The sequence below is a fragment of the Polyodon spathula genome, chromosome 7 (assembly GCF_017654505.1).
Source record: "Polyodon spathula isolate WHYD16114869_AA chromosome 7, ASM1765450v1, whole genome shotgun sequence".
NCBI lineage: Eukaryota > Metazoa > Chordata > Actinopteri > Acipenseriformes > Polyodontidae > Polyodon > Polyodon spathula.
The window spans coordinates 59,318,209-59,336,702 of NC_054540.1; the positions used below are offsets into that span (position 1 = coordinate 59,318,209).

General features: G+C 43.2%; 2 protein-coding genes across 3 annotated transcripts; one reads left to right on the top strand and one right to left on the bottom strand.

Annotated features, from left to right (window-relative positions):
- Positions 1 to 4,671: 4,671 nt before the first annotated feature.
- LOC121318967 (lysozyme g-like) lies at positions 4,672 to 10,462 on the bottom strand. Of its 2 annotated transcripts, XM_041256200.1 has the most exons (6): positions 10,379 to 10,462; positions 9,694 to 9,793; positions 8,291 to 8,374; positions 6,827 to 7,023; positions 6,101 to 6,239; positions 4,672 to 5,277 (listed from the first exon to the last, which is right to left on the bottom strand). In XM_041256200.1, the coding sequence occupies exons 2-6, from the start codon at positions 9,701 to 9,703 to the stop codon at positions 5,144 to 5,146; spliced, it is 564 nt and encodes a 187-aa protein (XP_041112134.1). In that variant the 5' UTR covers positions 9,704 to 9,793; positions 10,379 to 10,462; the 3' UTR covers positions 4,672 to 5,143. The 2 variants fall into 2 exon arrangements, with proteins under 2 accessions (XP_041112134.1, XP_041112135.1); XM_041256201.1 differs by lacking the exon at positions 10,379 to 10,462 and having other exon boundaries at positions 9,694 to 9,800.
- Positions 10,463 to 10,567: 105 nt separating this feature from the next.
- Positions 10,568 to 18,228, top strand: ids (iduronate 2-sulfatase). The gene is made up of 9 exons (XM_041256199.1): positions 10,568 to 11,116; positions 11,660 to 11,796; positions 12,385 to 12,562; positions 12,980 to 13,068; positions 13,511 to 13,711; positions 14,278 to 14,448; positions 16,684 to 16,810; positions 17,091 to 17,264; positions 17,428 to 18,228. The coding sequence occupies exons 1-9, from the start codon at positions 11,005 to 11,007 to the stop codon at positions 17,889 to 17,891; spliced, it is 1,653 nt and encodes a 550-aa protein (XP_041112133.1). The 5' UTR covers positions 10,568 to 11,004; the 3' UTR covers positions 17,892 to 18,228.
- Positions 18,229 to 18,494: the final 266 nt, after the last annotated feature.

Consider the following 18,494-nt stretch of genomic DNA (forward strand, 5'->3'; position numbering starts at 1 on the left):
ACCTTACCTGATCTGGACCAGGCTGCAGCTCAGAACACAGTCTCTTTCTTCCCAATCCTTGCCAGCCGTCAGCTTTCCAGAAATAATATTTTTTCATTCAACATCCTGCTTCAGCAATATGCAATGCACAGTAATACGCTGTTAAGTCTTTCCTTTTCAGATTTCTTTCATTAACAGTACATTTATGTTGGACAGTCTTCCTACCATAGCAAGCACTGCTCTTCCAGAAACACAGACCTCTCTCTCTGTGAACTACCATGCCATCACATCAGCATTGTGCAATAGGGTTCTTTCACAATGCAGGTCTAGAGCATTAACAAGAACACATCTGCGTTTGAGAATTCCAATCATGATAAAGAAAGAGAAGGAGACGTGATACATTTTATTAGACTAACTAAATCCAATAAAAGGTATCACCTTCTCTTTGTCTATCATCTCTGGACAAACACAGCTACCACTTCATCTATCAACAAATCATGATAAAGGAAACAGTTTGATTCGATTCGATTAAAAGGTGTGGAGCTGGTTAAGAGGGCTGTGACCCAGTCCTTTACAAGAAAAGTTTAAAGGAAGTTTGTATCTCAGTTTAAAGTTTAAAGGAAGTTTGTATCTCAGTTTAAAGTTTAAAGGAAGTTTGTATTCCACTCAGTCCTAACAGCTCTTATTACACAATTAACTGTAGGACCTCAGAGTTCAATAATAACAATGGCTGCTGTGCGTTTTACTGGCATGCCGACGCTCAGTGAATTCAGCCTCCAGATCAACCAACCAATACAATCAAAAGCAACACCCACACCGCCATCTTTCTGGAATGCTAAAGAGAGATCACAGCACACACTGTATAAAGCAGGAAACCAGCATTCTGGCTCATGGCTATCCATGCTGGAAGGCCTCTTCATTTTGGTCACCAGATTCAACCTTTTTTTTTTTCTTCTGTTTATTGAATCAAACAAACGAGGACTAATACAGTACTGTATTCTGTGACATTAATACTACTTTTGTTCCTGATGAAATTTGTCATGGATATCACAAGACCAGCACGTTCCCCTCTGCTCCATGACTAAAGAGGGCTGGATACGGGACCAGGGGGAGGAGAGAGCTCCCAGAGATACTCTGCCAGGGGCCACACTTCCTGCCCGGGGTCACAATCTCATCCCAGAGCTGCCAGAACATGTGCACCGCAGGCTAGTCAACACTGAGCTGTCTGTTTCCATTCCTCTCAACTGGGATCGTGTCAGCCTGAGCAGCACAGCACCGCACAGAGCCTCCTTCATGCTAGAAATGTGATGCAAATAAACAGGAAAAGATTCTGGAATGAGTGTCTGGGTGCTTTCATTTCCTATTAGCTATCGCTTCACACAACCCCTTTTTTTAAACTACTGTCCCTGTAAAACTGCATCTATCCCTGTAATGGCAAATGGCAATGCCCTAAAGTCCAAAGTTTTAGTAATGTCCCAGCGGGAAGACCTTGACTGTATGTACTGTACTCCCAACACTGTGTTAGACAGAGTATCTGCTGTGTTGATGCTGTCTGTTTAATATGGTATTTTTGTGGCTTACACCCTGAACCTTAATGACTCTGACAATACAGCATGCAAGATGTGAATTTAACAAGCACACCATCGCAACAATGACCATGTCTTAATTCAAGCCAAGTACTCTTCATTGGCATGACCTGATACTTCAGCATTGCACATATACTTCCCCTTTACACAGTACATACTGCACAGAAGGATTGCATACGTGTGCGAATTAATGAGAGCAAGATGCTTTGATATGCAGACTTAAATCCACAGCCCTGTTTAGCATGCACACAGTATTTGGAAAGAATGGCCGGGAATTTAACCCAGTATTTAATAATAACTCCTATTGTTCTGAAAGGAGGCGATTCCACTTCACTGGTACGAAATGAAAAACAACAAAACTGGAGCGTGCCTGAGAGCCGTTGCAATGCATTGCTCAGCTGCTTGCTTGTGGCTTTAACAATCTGGAGCTTGTAGCTCTCGAACACTCTGGAGCTTGTGGCTCTAACACTCTGGAGCTTGTGGCTCTAACACTCTGGAGCTTGTGGCTCTAACACTCTGGAGCTTGTGGCTCTCGAACACTCTGGAGCTTGTGGCTCCTCTAACACTCTGGAGCTTGTGGCTCTCTAACACTCTGGAGCTTGTGGCTCTCGAACACTCTGGAGCTTGTGGCTCTCTAACACTCTGGAGCTTGTGGCTCTAACACTCTGGAGCTTGTGGCTCCTCTAACACTCTGGAGCTTGTGGCTCTCGAACACTCTGGAGCTTGTGGCTCCTCTAACACTCTGGAGCTTGTGGCTCTAACACTCTGGAGCTTGTGGCTCCTCTAACACTCTGGAGCTTGTGGCTCTAACACTCTGGAGCTTGTGGCTCTCTAACACTCTGGAGCTTGTCTGGCCTGCTCTGCAGCGAGGGCGGATTCCAGTGGAAGACAAAGAGCTCCTCTGCTGGGCTGCTGGCGAATATCAATAAAAGCTGTTAAGTAATCAAAGCAGATCCTGTGTAATGTGTCTAAGTGCTAAAGGAACAAAGGGAACAACACAGACCACTTTACACAGAGAGTCCCCCCACCCGCACTGTATTGATTGCACTCATTTTTCATTGTTTTTTTTTTTTTTTTTTTTTGGGGGGGGGGGTTGATTTTGTCTGCCGCCTCATTCTCGAAGCGTTGTTTTCAAACACGCTGATGTATCTCAGTTGGTTTACAGGGTCTTATTTCTTTTACAAATGCATTGTATTTGAAGCAGGCAGTCCCACACATGCAATTCATAATATACTACAGTGTTTTGGCTGCTCCTATGGGACACTATAGTATTCTACATTATTATGGGCACAGTAACTAGGAACAATCAGGTCACTGTGGGGTAGCAATAAACCCCTTAAGGCACACAAGGAACTGAGCGGTTGTTCAAACGGGTTCTTCTTTAAAAACACATTTGAGAGCGACTCTGGTATCAGAGCGAGGAAGCTGACCATTCGGATGAGCAGATCCAGCCTGCCAGCACATTTTAAACCTCGTGTCGTGTATCTCGTTGCAAAAAATACTAAAGTTCGGACCACTTTATCTGTGGGACACATATGTACCTTAATGGGTTAAATACTGTTGTTGTGGTAATGACGAACTTTGCATTACATCACTGTATTCTGCTTCAGACCGCTACTGCAGCAAAACAACTAAAATGAGTGTGGAAAAAAAAACCCCCAGTAAAATATTACTAGTAGTTTAGGTCAAGCAAAATATAAATTGCAAAGAAACTTCCTTGTACTTACTTGAAGCGATCTAAATGATGTCTTCCTCACCGAGGGGTCTGCACTGAAATCTGCTTTGTTTTCATGAAGGTGTGTAGACGCGCTGCAGACCCAGCGTGTCCAATCCGTATCCCAGCGCCCAAACTAACGGAGCATCTGGAACTTTTTCTTTTCGAAATGATGCCCCAGATGTGTGCTGCTGCTCTCTCTACAGCAACGCAAGCTAGAACGCGGCTCTCTGGAAGTAAAACGGACTGAGCTCTTTGTCCATGATAAACACTTCGGCAACAAATAGTGATTTTTAAGAAGCGTAACTGACAGCACCCGTTTAAAAAACGTGTTACTTACAGATCAGCCTGTTTTGAGGTATTCTGCTGCTTCCACCAAAGCAGTGTGACATCAGAGGGGTTTTTTTGTAATCAGTGTTGGACACACTCGAGTATTGGAACCCAGGCTGCGTCACCACCCACTTTCCTTATAAGGAGGAAAGCTACACTGGACTAAGCGAGACAGACGGATACATATACAGACATGCGCCGGTCTGCACGTTTCTAATTACATTTGATTTTCTCGTGGGTGACTTTGACTGTTTTTTTATTGTTGTTGTTGTTGTTTTTACCTACAACAGGTATTCAATATCATTACAAAAAAATACAAAAAACAAGTTAAAATCCTCGCCTGAATATAGTGTTAAAAATTCCCCTGCAGACGTGCATCCCTCAAGCGAATACATACATGAACAAAAACAGCAAGCATACACCGCTGAGCGAATGAAGTTTGAGCTGACCGATGATTTTTTTTGGACAGGGATGGGTACCACCGAGTAAGCGATCCTTAACAACTGGCGCCATCTGCTGGTGTCTTTACGGTGTCGCAGAATAATATACTAGGACTCCACTGTAGGGAGAATCTGAGAGAATATTAGAGGAGTGTCTTCCAACAAAACCCTCAATAATAACTTTAATTAAAAGCTTATTTTAGGCGCTGCCAAATGGTATTTTTATGTTTTCTCTTTGTGGTACTGGAAGCAGTGGCTGTCATAGTTTTATAATGGTATATCTTTGGCAGCATTTCTAGTTCTTGTGTTTTTGTTCTTTGCAGTGTGTAGATGTGTGAGTTACACTGATGCATTCTGACCCTAATTTTAAAACAAGGTGCAATCAAACCATGTGACATACAGCTACAGGAAGTGATTAGGAACAACGAAGCAGCAGTTTAACCCTTTGCTGCCCAGTGTCCAATATATGTGACATTGAGAAAATAGGCATTAAACAGGCATGGGAACATCTCCAGGGCAGTAAAGGGTTACAGTGTTTTGATCTTCTGCCCAATGACAAGACGAGCAATGAAAATGTTGCTAATGCTAAGTTTCATGTGTAAGAAAACAAGAGACAAGGATCTGTATGTGTAGTCTTTTTTACTTAGAAAAGAGAAGCACAGAAATGATTGAATATAACATTGTGAAAGTACACACCCCTTTAATGGCAAGGCTAAATTAATGAATATTGTAGCCTTTCCTACTTAGAAAAGAGAAGATACACTATGATCATTGAATATAACAGTGTGAAAGTACACACCCCTTCAATGGCAAGGCTACATTAATGACTATTGTAGTCTTTCCTACTTAGAAAAGAGAAGATACACTATGATCATTGAATATAACAGTGTGAAAGTACACACCCCTTCAATGGCAAGGCTACATTAATGACTATTGTAGTCTTTCCTACTTAGAAAAGAGAAGATACACTATGATCATTGAATATAACAGTGTGAAAGTACACACCCCTTCAATGGCAAGGCTGAATGAAGAGGTTTGAGGAGATGCACTCAGAACAGGAGGGTGTGCTGCACGGGGCTCCTTTTCTATTTATTTTAGTATCCATTTGTTTTAAACCATTGGGCTCTGGCAACAACGTCATTGGCATAGTCGTCCCCAGTGGTGCCGATGTCCATCCTATCATAGCTGCGGACGTTTCCTGCTCCAGCGTTGTAGGCTGATATTCCTCCTGAAATACATGCAGTCTGTTAATACATCAAGTAACCTTGACCAGACTGGATTTCAGCTTTGTTTCCGATTACCCTTTTATTTAAGTTACCATAGCATTGGTACTGGTTTACTGGTACTGGTTCTCATGGGCTTGCGCTAAAAGCTTCTCAATGCTTTTGCTGACTCCAGATGCAGCACCTCATTTTATCTGAATCAATACAATCAGCAGTAATAATAAAACAAGTGTTTTTTAAAACTCGTCAGAAGCCAGCATAGGCAATGTGTTCACTTAAACTAAGTTACTTTCAGCAATACCAAATGCAGTCTTTTATTGATGAAATACCATAAAATGATAATGGTACTCAAGATACCCTAGCAAAAGAGTTGCTCAAAAAAGGAAGTGTTCAGCACATATAGATAAGAGAGGAAGCAAGCAGGATCGTGAACAGCTTCCATGCCAATCAAAAACAGCTGCGCCCTTTTTCTAAGGATCTGGTAGCAGATTGAGTTAATAGCAAGAACACACCACACACAGCTTCTCCAGACCTCCACTGCACTAGCATTCTGTACCATACGTTGTTCTCTGAGCTGACTCTTTATATATCTTTACCATGCTATTTGTGCACTGCATTGTTGCAGTTTTACCCCATGCTTTTCCCCTGGTTATACTCTGCATTTCCCATAGTTTACCCTGGTTTGCCATGTTTATTAATATGCTTTACCATACCTTGCTTTCCTTTATAAAGCTTAACTATCCTGTATCATGCTTTCCAAGTGCTTTACTTCACTTTGCTATGGTTTTACTGTGGGAAGGTCTGTCCTGTGAGGCAGGTACACTGTACCTTTGAACTGGTGCTCCTTAGGCCAGCTCGGGAACTTCTTCTTGATCTCATTGATTTTGCCAATCAGAATCTGGGTTCCCTGAGTAAGGTGCGGCTCACCGTCCCACGGCTTTGCAGGTGTGTGGTGTCTTTTGTCAACCTGGTGGAAACCAGTGGTTATTGATTAGATTCTTCCTGTTTTTAACAGATCCGATTGCTAGCAGGCGGATGATTGGGAGCTGGCTGCGGCCTCTCCCTTGCAGGGACAGGCTGTCGGCAGTGACTCAACAAATACAGCATGCTGGTGTTACCCCGCTAGAGTTCAACAGGTAATACAGGCTCAGAGAACATTACATTAAAAACCTATTTTGAGATAATGGCCAGTTAGCAGAGACTTATCTATCTCCCACAGGGAGAACAAACAAAACTCTTTGGCCACCATAGTTTGACTCCTTGGTTTTGGTTTGTCATCCAGATTAATAAGCATGAGTTGTTATAGAAGGCTGGTGTGGAGCTGCATCTGCAGCCAGGGGCCTGTCCCTCTCAGTGTGGTCTTACCATGGAGTGCCACTGTTGTGTGATACACTGCCATTACTGATTGTGTCCACTGTCGGTGACATAAACACCACGAATGCAGACGAGCCCGGTTCTTTTGCAGTCGTTAAGACACTCCCTGGCGGTGTGCGGGTCACTGGTTCCCACCCAGCCTGCGCCCTGTTACACCAGCCTCCTGTTTATTTCCTATACCTGCATGAGCCCGTAACCATTCCCATGGTCTCCCCAGCCGTCCTTGAGCTGAGTCCCAGCCCGTGACTCACGGGAGATAATGCCAGCGATGACGCTCGGGTCCATTTGCTGAGCTCGGCCCACCTTGATGATCAGCTGTTTGTACTTGTTCATGTTGGCGAGGTCATGCTCCGCCATCTTACGAGAAGCAGCCACTCCTGGGGTGGAGACATCATAAGGATATGAGTAACAAAGAAAGACACTGTTTCACAGCTTCCAGTTAGCACTGATCCTGGGTCTGCCTAATGTAACCTTTTGACAAGCTGCTTCAAGATGAGTGCTGATCAGGGTGTGTGAAACCAGCAGGCAGACTTAGCACAGGCATAGCTGATAAGAGCCCTGGCCTCATATTTTAAGCCTTTCTTTTCAAGTTGAACACCTCACTAGCTAAGTCATGTAAGGTGTGATTTTCTTTGCATAGGAAATAATAATTGCAGTAAATTGCAGTACATCACACAGCCTGGGAGTGTAGCAGCACGCTTTGGAAACCCAACCCACCAAGGTGAGAATCAGGGTGTGTGCAGTGATCCAGACACAGCCAGTCCCACCTGAGCCCAGGTGAGAGTCAGGGTGTGTGGCGTGATCCAGACACAGCCAGTCCCACCTGAGCCCAGGTGAGAGTCAGGGTGTGTGGAGTGATCCAGACACAGCCAGTCCCACCTGAGCCCAGGTGAGAGTCAGGGTGTGTGCAGTGATCCAGACACAGCCAGTCCCACCTGAGCCCAGGTGAGAGTCAGGGTGTGTGGAGTGATCCAGACACAGCCAGTCCCACCTGAGCCCAGGTGAGAGTCAGGGTGTGTGGAGTGATCCAGACACAGCCAGTCCCACCTGAGCCCAGGTGAGAGTCAGGGTGTGTGGAGTGATCCAGACACAGCCAGTCCCACCTGAGCCCAGGTGAGAGTCAGGGTGTGTGGAGTGATCTAGACACAGCCAGTCCCACCTGAGCCCAGGTGAGAGTCAGGGTGTGTGGAGTGATCCAGACACAGCCAGTCCCACCTGAGCCCAGGTGAGAGTCAGGGTGTGAGTAGTGTTCCAGACACAGACTCCTTAGGATCAGCAGGGAGCTTCCATGCATCCCTGAAGAGAGTTTCTACAGCCACAAGCTTTTTAAAGTAATGTAGGTGTGTATAACAAAAACGCTCTCAGAGCTCTTGTTTTAATTGGTTGAACATTGACATATATAGTCTCCTTTTATAGATTTTACTGTAACATACAGATCAATGATAGGTATCTGGAAGTCCCTTAAATTAAAAAAAAAAATGAACTTAATATCAAATTAATTCTACACAGAAAGGGTTTGTTATTGAACCTTTCATTATTATAAGGTAATGTAATTGTTAATGATGCAGTGGGTCCCCTAGACTCCTCACATATGCTTGATTGTATTCAGTTGAAGTGCGTGTTCCTGCTGTGGTGTAGACCCACCTTGCACTGTGAGTTTGTCCTGTTTTGCTGTTTTCTCTGATGCACCAGTAGTGTCGATCTTCATAACATCTCCATAAATACAAGCTTTATAGAAAAACACAGTGTCAGAACTACTGGAGAGCATTTGATGTACTGTATCAATACAACAGTAACATACTTACACACACACACAACATGAAAGCTGTATATACATTACTACACGCAGGAGAAGATTACAACAGGAACCCGTTTGGAATTGGAAACAATTGAAAGACAATGTTACAGTACTTCCTTGTTTTATTATTTAATTCCTTGTTTAGAACTTCTCTAAATACAAAACGTACAACCACTTAAGACTTTATTCACTGTTTTGTAGCATACCAAGATATGTTTTCTTGTTGTGAAAAAACCTGTTGAACTTGCATAGTCTTTCCCCACCTTTTCTGCTGAAATACACTTTAATACAGTTACTGTGAATTATGTTGCACCAAGTGTGATAATGTGTGATAATCATACAGGTGTGATAATGAAAACACCCCATAGAGCAAATCATACAGGTGTGATAATGAAAACACCCCATAGAATAAATCATACAGGTGTGATAATGAAAACACCCCATAGAGCAAATCATACAGGTGTGATAATGAAAACACCCCATAGAATAAATCATACAGGTGTGATAATGAAAACACCCCATAGAATAAATCATACAGGTGTGATAATGAAAACACCCCATAGAATAAATCATACAGGTGTGATAATGAAAACACCCCATAGAATGAATCATACAGGTGTGATAATGAAAACACCCCATAGAGCAAATCATACAGGTGTGATAATGAAAACACCCCATAGAATAAATCATACAGGTGTGATAGTGAAAACACCCCATAGAATAAATCATACAGGTGTGATAACAAAAACACCCCATACAGTAAATCATACAGGTGTGATAATGAAAACACCCCATAGAATAAATCATACAGGTGTGATAATGAAAACACCCCATAGAATAAATCATACAGGTGTGATAGTGAAAACACCCCATAGAATAAATCATACAGGTGTGATAACAAAAAACACCCCATACAGTAAATCATACAGGTGTGATAATGAAAACACCCCATACAGTAAATCTTCTAACAAGAAGCAGTGTAGGAGCACTTCAAAGTTTATTTACAATTTTGTAGCTTTACCAGCTTTCTTGTTGTGAATAAAAACAGCTAAACTAGGGAGTCTGATAATGTAGTTTTTTCCCCTTTTCTGCTGAAATACACTGGCTTTCATACAATTGCTCTGCATTGCTCAGTTTTGACATTGCTTACGACAATAAGCTCAGCATCAAGTCACTGTCCTTTAATAAAATGATACAAGTGTCCTTGTATCTTCCCTGCCCCTGATGGCATTGTACAATGTGCACTCACCCATGCTCATGCTGTCGTGTGGGGTTCCCTTCCTCAGTCTGCAGTGCCTTCCAATTTATACAGGTGTTGTAACAGTGATGGTTAGTATTGCCACTGGATCCTGCGAATGGGCTAATTTCATACAGGTGTTGCAACAATAATGGTTCATATTGCCAGAGGCTTCTGCAATGCGATGATCAGATTTTACCAGCTCAAGTGGCTACCTAGATTTCCAAAGGCTTCCACAGCCCCTGGACTGGAGCATGTGTTTGCAGCAAGGCCTGGTTCTGAATTTTTTACCACACAATGCAATACTAACAAAGGCCTTGTCCTGCATGATCAGCACAGCAATGCTCATTTAGTTAGGAAAGTGTTTGGCAAGAATAATAATTAAAAAAAAAAAAACTTTGAAAAAGGTTTTACAAGGATTGAAATTCTATTGCTGGATGACCACATTCTGCATTCAGTCTGCATCCAGTTCGTGTTCAAAAGCTATCTTAAGCTGAAACCATTCGGGATGCCGTAACAAAATTAAGCCCGTTATTTTCATTTGCAGTATACTGTAGAGTCTGATCAATCAGGTCGCCAGGAGCACTTAAAATTAGCTGTGTCTGTACTTGCATTTGGAGATTATGAACCAGCCAGGTGTATACAGTAATGATGATCCTGTTTCTAAAGCAACATTATAAACAATATGTATACATACCAATCAGCTTGCCTCAGGAACAGTAACCAAGTCTGGCAGGACACCCGTTCTTTACATACAAATTGTAACTTATAAACCTGGAACTCCCCAAACCCCACCCAGTCATGTGTTGGTAAGATTAACGTCAACAGGCATCACTTCCCTTTTGTATCATGCTATTATAAAATGGTTTGGATTCATTTCTGCTTGCTGAGCCGGGCTTGTGGGGCAAAATAAACAACGATAAACTAGGCGACTCAAGAATTAAATGCTATTAGGATCAACGATGTCAGTTTGAAATAAACAGAATCGGGTTCAGTCAGGATATGAAGGTAAAAACAACTGACGTTGTTTTGTAATTTAATTAAGAAACCATCGCCTCAAAAATAAGTTTAAAGGAACGTCATGTGATCAAAAATAAGCCAATAAGCGTCGAGCGGGAGGAGCAGTTAAGCGAGCCAGGAACCGAGTGAAAATAATAGGAGTGGAGCGTTTAGTTACAGTTTGGGAGTTTGTCTGCTCAGTTTAAAACAAAAACAACAAAAAACCTGAAAGAAATGAATGCGGGACAGTTTATGAGTTTGTAGGCAGTGTGTGAAAGTCCCGACTGGAAGGCGTGTGACTGAGCCAGGCTTGGTTTTGCTGTTATGCTGGTGTTTTTGATTTGGTACGCTTGCGTCGGTGCGTTCCCCTGTCTCTGCAATGACCCGTCAGTGCCAGCCAGCCGACCTCGAGTGCTCAACGGGCTGCAAGAGAAAGGTAAACAAAACACACACACACGTAAAAACATCAGTAATCCTTAGACTAGAAATCGGGCAATAACATTGCACACCGGCATCTCAATCCTATGTACCGGAACCAGGGCGCCACAGAGGGTTTAAACATGTAAGCTTTGACATTCACCTTTACAGAATGTAGCTTTCTTCTTTAATGGACGACTATCCCACTCTGCTATGATAACATGTGGTGTAAGGCACACCTGAGCTTGTTAGAAATAATGCCCTAATGTGGCAAACCACAGATCCCACAGGCAGGGGTTTCGCACAGGCGGAGGTGGGGCGCGAACCCGGGACCTCCCGCTCTGAAGCATGTACCGCTGTACAAAAGAGCAGGCTCCCTTGCAGGAGCTGGTATCAGGCTTATGTTTTCTTATTTGATTGAGTCACCTACCAGCCTTGACCTCTACCCCTACTCTGTCTAGATAGATCTTGCTCAAAGGTAACTTGTCCTGACCAATGCAATGCTGATTTTATTTTGAATGTAGCTACATGTTCTCCTGTATTGTCCTTGTGTTTTCTCCAGGCTCCCTGAACGTGCTCCTGATAGTGGCGGATGACCTGAGGCCTAGCCTGGGGTGTTTCGGTGACACAGTCGTGAAGTCACCGAACATTGACCAGCTTGCTTCCAAAAGCAATGTTTTCCACAACGCCTTTGTACAAGTAAGTGTGTTTTTAAATGGTCTGGTGAACAAGCAGTGTGTGCAGAATGAGTCTCCCAGAGTTAAACATGTACTTTGTGCCTGACATCTCTCTTGATGTTTTGCAGTTAATTCTTGCTGTGAAAAGCCAGGGCTTCCCAAACCTGGCCCTCGGGATCCCTGTGATTTCTGGTCTTCAATCCAACTGAGCTCTCATTTACTTAACTAAACCCTGACTTAAACTCCTCATTTGCTTACCTTGACCTTACCTTACCTTACTTTACCTTACCTTGACTTTTTTAATTGTTTTCAGCTCCTAAAAAGTTGAACATGTTCAAGTTAACTATACTATTTTAGAACTAACTTGAAGTCTGCAACTTTTAGAGCTGAGAACAGTTAAAAAGGTCAAAGTAAGCAACTGATGAGTTAAATTAGGGTTTAGTTAAGTAATTGAGAGCTAGTTGGAATGGAAACCAGAAGACACTGGGGTCCCGAGGACCAGGTTTGGGAAGCTCTGTGTTAAACGCAGTGAACCCAGTTTGGGGTTTGGCTCCTGGATTGCTAGTGATTTGAGTAACTTTTGTATTTATTTATTTTTCTTCCCCTAAAGCAAGCTGTGTGCGCCCCGAGCAGGACGTCGTTTCTAACAGGTCGCAGGCCCGACACCACCAGGCTCTATGACTTTGGTTCCTACTGGAGAGAGCATGCTGGGAATTATACCACCCTTCCACAGCATTTCAAATCCAGCGGCTACATCACCATGTCTGTGGGGAAAGTCTTCCATCCAGGTAGGGGCCAGGATTCTCTGTGCTGGCTGGCGCTAACAAGGATGGGTACAGGAACTTGGAGAAGTAAACTGGAATGGCTCAAAATGCCATTCAGTTAAGTAATATTTACAGGCTTGGATCCCACCTTTAACATGTAAAATAAATAGATTAAGCTGCCATGTGTGACACCTAGTGGCTTGAATATATATAAAAAATAGATAGCTAGATGGATGGATGGATGGGGTCTGTTTAAATCCTCCTTGTCCTAAACCCCTGTGTTTTTATACTGTGAAGAATGTGATTCTGCTGGGTGGCTATACAGGATAGCAGTGAGTCATGTGGAAAGCATGTATCCAAAAGAACCAAACAGATAAACTGAAGAAAAATAAAGTGATATAGATTGCATTTGTAAAATAATGCGTGTTTGTTTGTTTTCAGGCATTGCTTCCAATCACTCTGATGATTATCCCTATAGTTGGTCTACTCCTCCATACCATCCTTCTTCTTTTGAGTATGAGAAAAAGAAGGTCAGTATCTAGTCATCTCTGCGGTGACACGCTGCTTTTAAGTCGGGTACAGTGACAGGGCCCATTCATGAGGCAGTGGTAATGCAATGAACTACGTGTGGAGATTCTTTGTCCTATAGCAAGAATTGTGTTCCTGCCAGGCATTGTTTAAGGTTTTATAGAAATGTACACACTTAAAAAAAATACTTCTGACACAGACTTCACTGGATTTGCTTTGTCTTTCTCTTGGCAGTCCTTTTTTTTTTTTAAATAAAGATCTATTTTGCACTTCATTTCCCAAGGGCTTCCTTCCTTGTACCTGTAATGTTTGGTGATCTGGTTTCCTATATCACAAAATAATTGCAAAACATGACTATTTGAAGGAGTCAGCTGTAGTCAAGCAGTGTTGTTTTTTTGAGTTGAACACCCAGTTTAAATGGTACATTATAATTTTTTTCCCCAGGTTTGCAAAGGCAAGGATGGTAAACTACATGCCAACCTCTTGTGTCCAGTGGACGTCTCAGAAATGCCTGAAGGTACCTTGCCAGACATGCAGAGTACAGAGGAGGCAGTCCGTTTACTGAAGTCTATGAAAGATGAAAGCCACCCCTTCTTCCTGGCTGTGGGGTATCACAAACCCCACATCCCATTCAGATATCCTCAGGTAATTCACTGGCCACTGGACTGGCACTCTGGTGAACTGACCCAGACCCATCACCCTCCGTTTGCATAGAACTGGACAAAAACTCTATCCTATCCAGTAGGAATGCTCTGCCTGCTGACAAATCTTGTGAAATGCATCGGTGATGAAAAGATCCATTCCACAATCGGGGAGGAGAGTAAACAGTTCTAGCTGCTGATAATTAAGAATGAAACACCACCCCCAGAAGAAGGGGGGGGAGGGGGGGGGGGGGGGGGGGGAGGGGGAGGGGGGGGGGGGGGGTTGTTTTTGGTGGGAAGTTACATTTAGTGTTGAGGTTCTTCTTTTTCTTCTTCTTATTAATAAACAGTGCTCCTTTGGTATTTCACAATTCGATAATTCACAAATCAGGTTAGACCATGTTGACAATAAATTGTCCTGTTGTACACTGTGTAAGGGCCCTTAAGTAATTCTTTGTTCTATAGTTTATGATTTTATGGTGTGTAAGTCAGTAGAGAAATAGTGAGCTCAGTATTTGTACACCTCTACACTTGGCGTCCCCAGTATATGTATCCCCTCCACCTCACCAGGAATTCTTAAAGCTGTACCCCTTGGAAAACATGACCCTGGCACCGGACCCTGAAATCCCCAAAGGAATGCCTACGGTGGCCTACAATCCATGGACTGATATCAGGAAGAGGGAAGATGTTCAGGCATTGAATGTCAGCTTTCCCTATGGACCGATCCCTCGGGACTTCCAGGTAAGTGTGTGTGTGCTGGCAGGGATGGAAAAAGGGTTCTCTTTGAATCTAATCGATGGATGTCCAGGGTTTTATTAATTCAGTGTGTTGTAATACATGCACACCCAGGGTTTTATTAATGCAGTGTGTTGTAATACGTGCACACCCAGGGTTTTATTAATGCAGTGTGTTGTAATACGTGCACACCCAGGGTTTTATTAATGCAGTGTGTTGTAATACGTGCACACCCAGGGTTTTATTAATGCAGTGTGTTGTAATACGTGCACACCCAGGGTTTTATTAATGCAGTGTGTTGTAATACGTGCACACCCAGGGTTTTATTAATGCAGTGTGTTGTAATACATGCACACCCAGGGTTTTATTAATGCAGTGTGTTGTAATACGTGCACACCCAGGGTTTTATTAATGCAGTGTGTTGGGTTGTAATACATGCACTCCCAGGGTTTTATTAATGCAGTGTGTTGTAATACGTGCACACCCATGGTTTTATTAATGCAGTGTGTTGGGTTACGTGCACTCCCAGGGTTTTATTAATGCAGTGTGTTGTAATACGTGCACACCCAGGGTTTTATTAATGCAGTGTGTTGTAATACGTGCACACCCAGGGTTTTATTAATGCAGTGTGTTGTAATACGTGCACACCCAGGGTTTTATTAATGCAGTGTGTTGTAATACGTGCACACCCAGGGTTTTATTAATGCAGTGTGTTGTAATACATGCACTCCCAGGGTTTTATTAATGCAGTGTGTTGTAATACGTGCACACCCATGGTTTTATTAATGCAGTGTGTTGTAATACGTGCACTCCCAGGGTTTTATTAATGCAGTGTGTTGTAATACGTGCACTCCCAGGGTTTTATTAATGCAGTGTGTTGTAATACGTGCACTCCCAGGGTTTTATTAATGCAGTGTGTTGTAATACGTGCACACCCAGGGTTTTATTAATGCAGTGTGTTGTAATACGTGCACACCCAGGGTTTTATTAATGCAGTGTGTTGGGTTACATGCACTCCCAGGGTTTTATTAATGCAGTGTGTTGTAATACGTGCACACCCATAATACGTGCACTCCCAGGGTTTTATTAATGCAGTGTGTTGTAATACGTGCACACCCAGGGTTTTATTAATGCAGTGTGTTGTAATACGTGCACACCCAGGGTTTTATTAATGCAGTGTGTTGTAATACGTGCACACCCAGGGTTTTATTAATGCAGTGTGTTGTAATACGTGCACACCCAGGGTTTTATTAATGCAGTGTGTTGTTACGTGCACATTTTATTAATGCGTGCGTGCACACCCAGGGTTTTATTAATGCAGTGTGTTGTTGTAATACGTGCACACCCAGGGTTTTATTAATGCAGTGTGTTGTTGTAATACAGTGCACACCCAGGGTTTTATTAATGCAGTGTGTTGTAATACGTGCACACCCAGGGTTTTATTAATGCAGTGTGTTGGGTTGTAATACGTGCACTCCCAGGGTTTTATTAATGCAGTGTGTTGTAATACGTGCACACCCAGGGTTTTATTAATGCAGTGTGTTGTAATATGCAGTGTGTTGGGTTGTAATACGTGCACTCCCAGGGTTTTATTAATGCAGTGTGTTGTAATACGTGCACACCCATGGTTTTATTAATGCAGTGTGTTGTAATACGTGCACTCCCAGGGTTTTATTAATGCAGTGTGTTGTAATACGTGCACACCCAGGGTTTTATTAATGCAGTGTGTTGTAATACGTGCACACCCAGGGTTTTATTAATGCAGTGTGTTGTAATACGTGCACACCCAGGGTTTTATTAATGCAGTGTGTTGTAATACGTGCACACCCAGGGTTTTATTAATGCAGTGGTTGTAATACGTGCACACCCAGGGTAATGCAGTGTGTTGTAATACGTGCACACCCAGGGTTTTATTAATGCAGTGTGTTGGGTTGTAATACGTGCACTCCCAGGGTTTTATTAATGCAGTGTGTTGTAATACGTGCACACCCAGGGTTTTATTAATGCAGTGTGCAGTGTGTTGTAATACGTGCACACCCAGGGTTTTATTAATGCAGTGTGTTGTAATACGTGCACACCCAGGGTTTTATTAATGCAGTGTGTTGTAATACGTGCACACCCAGGGTTTTATTAATGCAGTGTGTTGTAATACGTGCACACCCAGGGTTTTATTAATGCAGTGCGTTGTAATACGTGCACACCCAGGGTTTTATTAATGCAGTGTGTTGTTTCCACCCCCAGCTGCAGATCCGGCAGAGTTATTTTGCTGCAGTCTCCTACCTGGACACCCAGGCTGGGCAGCTCCTCAGCGCTCTGGATGATTTGGGCCTGGCCAACGAGACGATTGTAGTGTTCACCTCCGATCACGGTCAGTGCACTGGTCTGGACATGTAAAGAAAGCAACAGCAAAGGCTTATTTTAAGAAAGCAGTACATAATTTTATTTATTACTTTTTAGTGCTAATTTTATACTGTTATGTTTTTTGTTCTTCATATCTGTTTTTATATATTTCCTCGAAGAAGGGAAATAAATGCATCCTATTGTATTTTTTTATGAGAATATTTGTATTTTAACCACAAGGTGGTGCTGTTTCCTGCAGTGAATTCCTCCTATTCACTTTGTTTTAAATGTGGATTTGCGTGTTGCAGGATGGTCTCTGGGTGAGCATGGGGAGTGGGCCAAGTACAGTAACTTCGATATAGCTTTGCGTGTGCCGTTAATAATCTACGTGCCTGGAACGACCGCGCCCATCCCTAAACCCGGGGACAAGACCTTCCCTTTCCTAGACCCCTTTCAGCACACACCAGACACAGCCTCTAAAGGTAAAACAGCAACTTATTTTGCTTTAAAAACAGTGTGAATTCACTTCAAACGTTATTATTATTATTATTATTATTATTAGGCATGTTGCATTTTCCTAGTCTCACAGCTGGGCTGTTCTCTGAAAATAGTCTTCCTGTTGATTTCGCTCCTCTTCTGGCGCAGGCACTGTGGTCAGGGAAGTCGTGGAGCTGGTTGACCTGTTCTCCACAGTGTCTGAGCTGGCAGGGTTGACCGTGCCTCCCCCCTGCCCAGACCATTCCTTCCACGTGGAACTGTGCACAGAGGGCTTCAGCCTGGGGGGCACCTTCGGCTCCAACGAGCTGAAGACAAACGCCGAGGCCATTGCTTACAGCCAGTACCCGAGACCCGCGGACCTGCCCCAGCAAGACTCGGACCTACCTCTCCTCAGAGACATCCGCGTCATGGGCTACTCCATCCGCTCCTGCGACTACCGCTACACCGAGTGGGTGGGCTTCGACCCGGCCACCTTCAGAGCCCACTTCCAGGACGTGCACGCTGGGGAGCTGTACTTCGTCGCCACCGACCCAAACCAGGACAAGAACCTGTACAACATCACTGAGTACGCCAGTGTGGTGCAGAGGTTCAGGAGCTATCTGGAAAAATAAAATCCAAAGACGTCTTTGAACACTAACAGCCTCCCGCAACAGATGCTTCATCCATGTAGATGCATCTCAATTAAAAGACCGCCTGCCTTTTTAAAGAGCGCTATACCAATTTCTCCATTCCAGGGGAAAATGACTGACATTCCAGTGCTTCAGTTAATGTTCAAATAGTTGGGTGAAAGTGGCAGTGTGATGTTGCTCGTGCAAGTTACAATTCCCAGCAGCGAGCCTTTGAATCGCAATGGGTGGTTTCTGTCTTCTAGTGTTTAAATATGTATGTTTGTGTATCTTTTTTTGTATTCATGAAATTTGTAAAGAATAAATGCATGTGATTTAGAAAGCGTTTTTGTAAGTATTTTTTTTGTTTTGTTTTTAGAGAAGCCCAAAATGAAAGCTGGTTTAAATGCATTGCGGTTTACCTAAAGACTCATGCCTGCACACCTGCTGGTGCACTGTATGTAGCAGCTGCTGTATGAATGCTGGACGGACACCATGCCAAAGTCCTTTTTTAAAATTTCAAAGCAGATATTGTGCTGAAACATATGCTACTACATTACTATGCATTCAATCAATGGTTAGTGCTGGTATACCTACATAATTTATTTC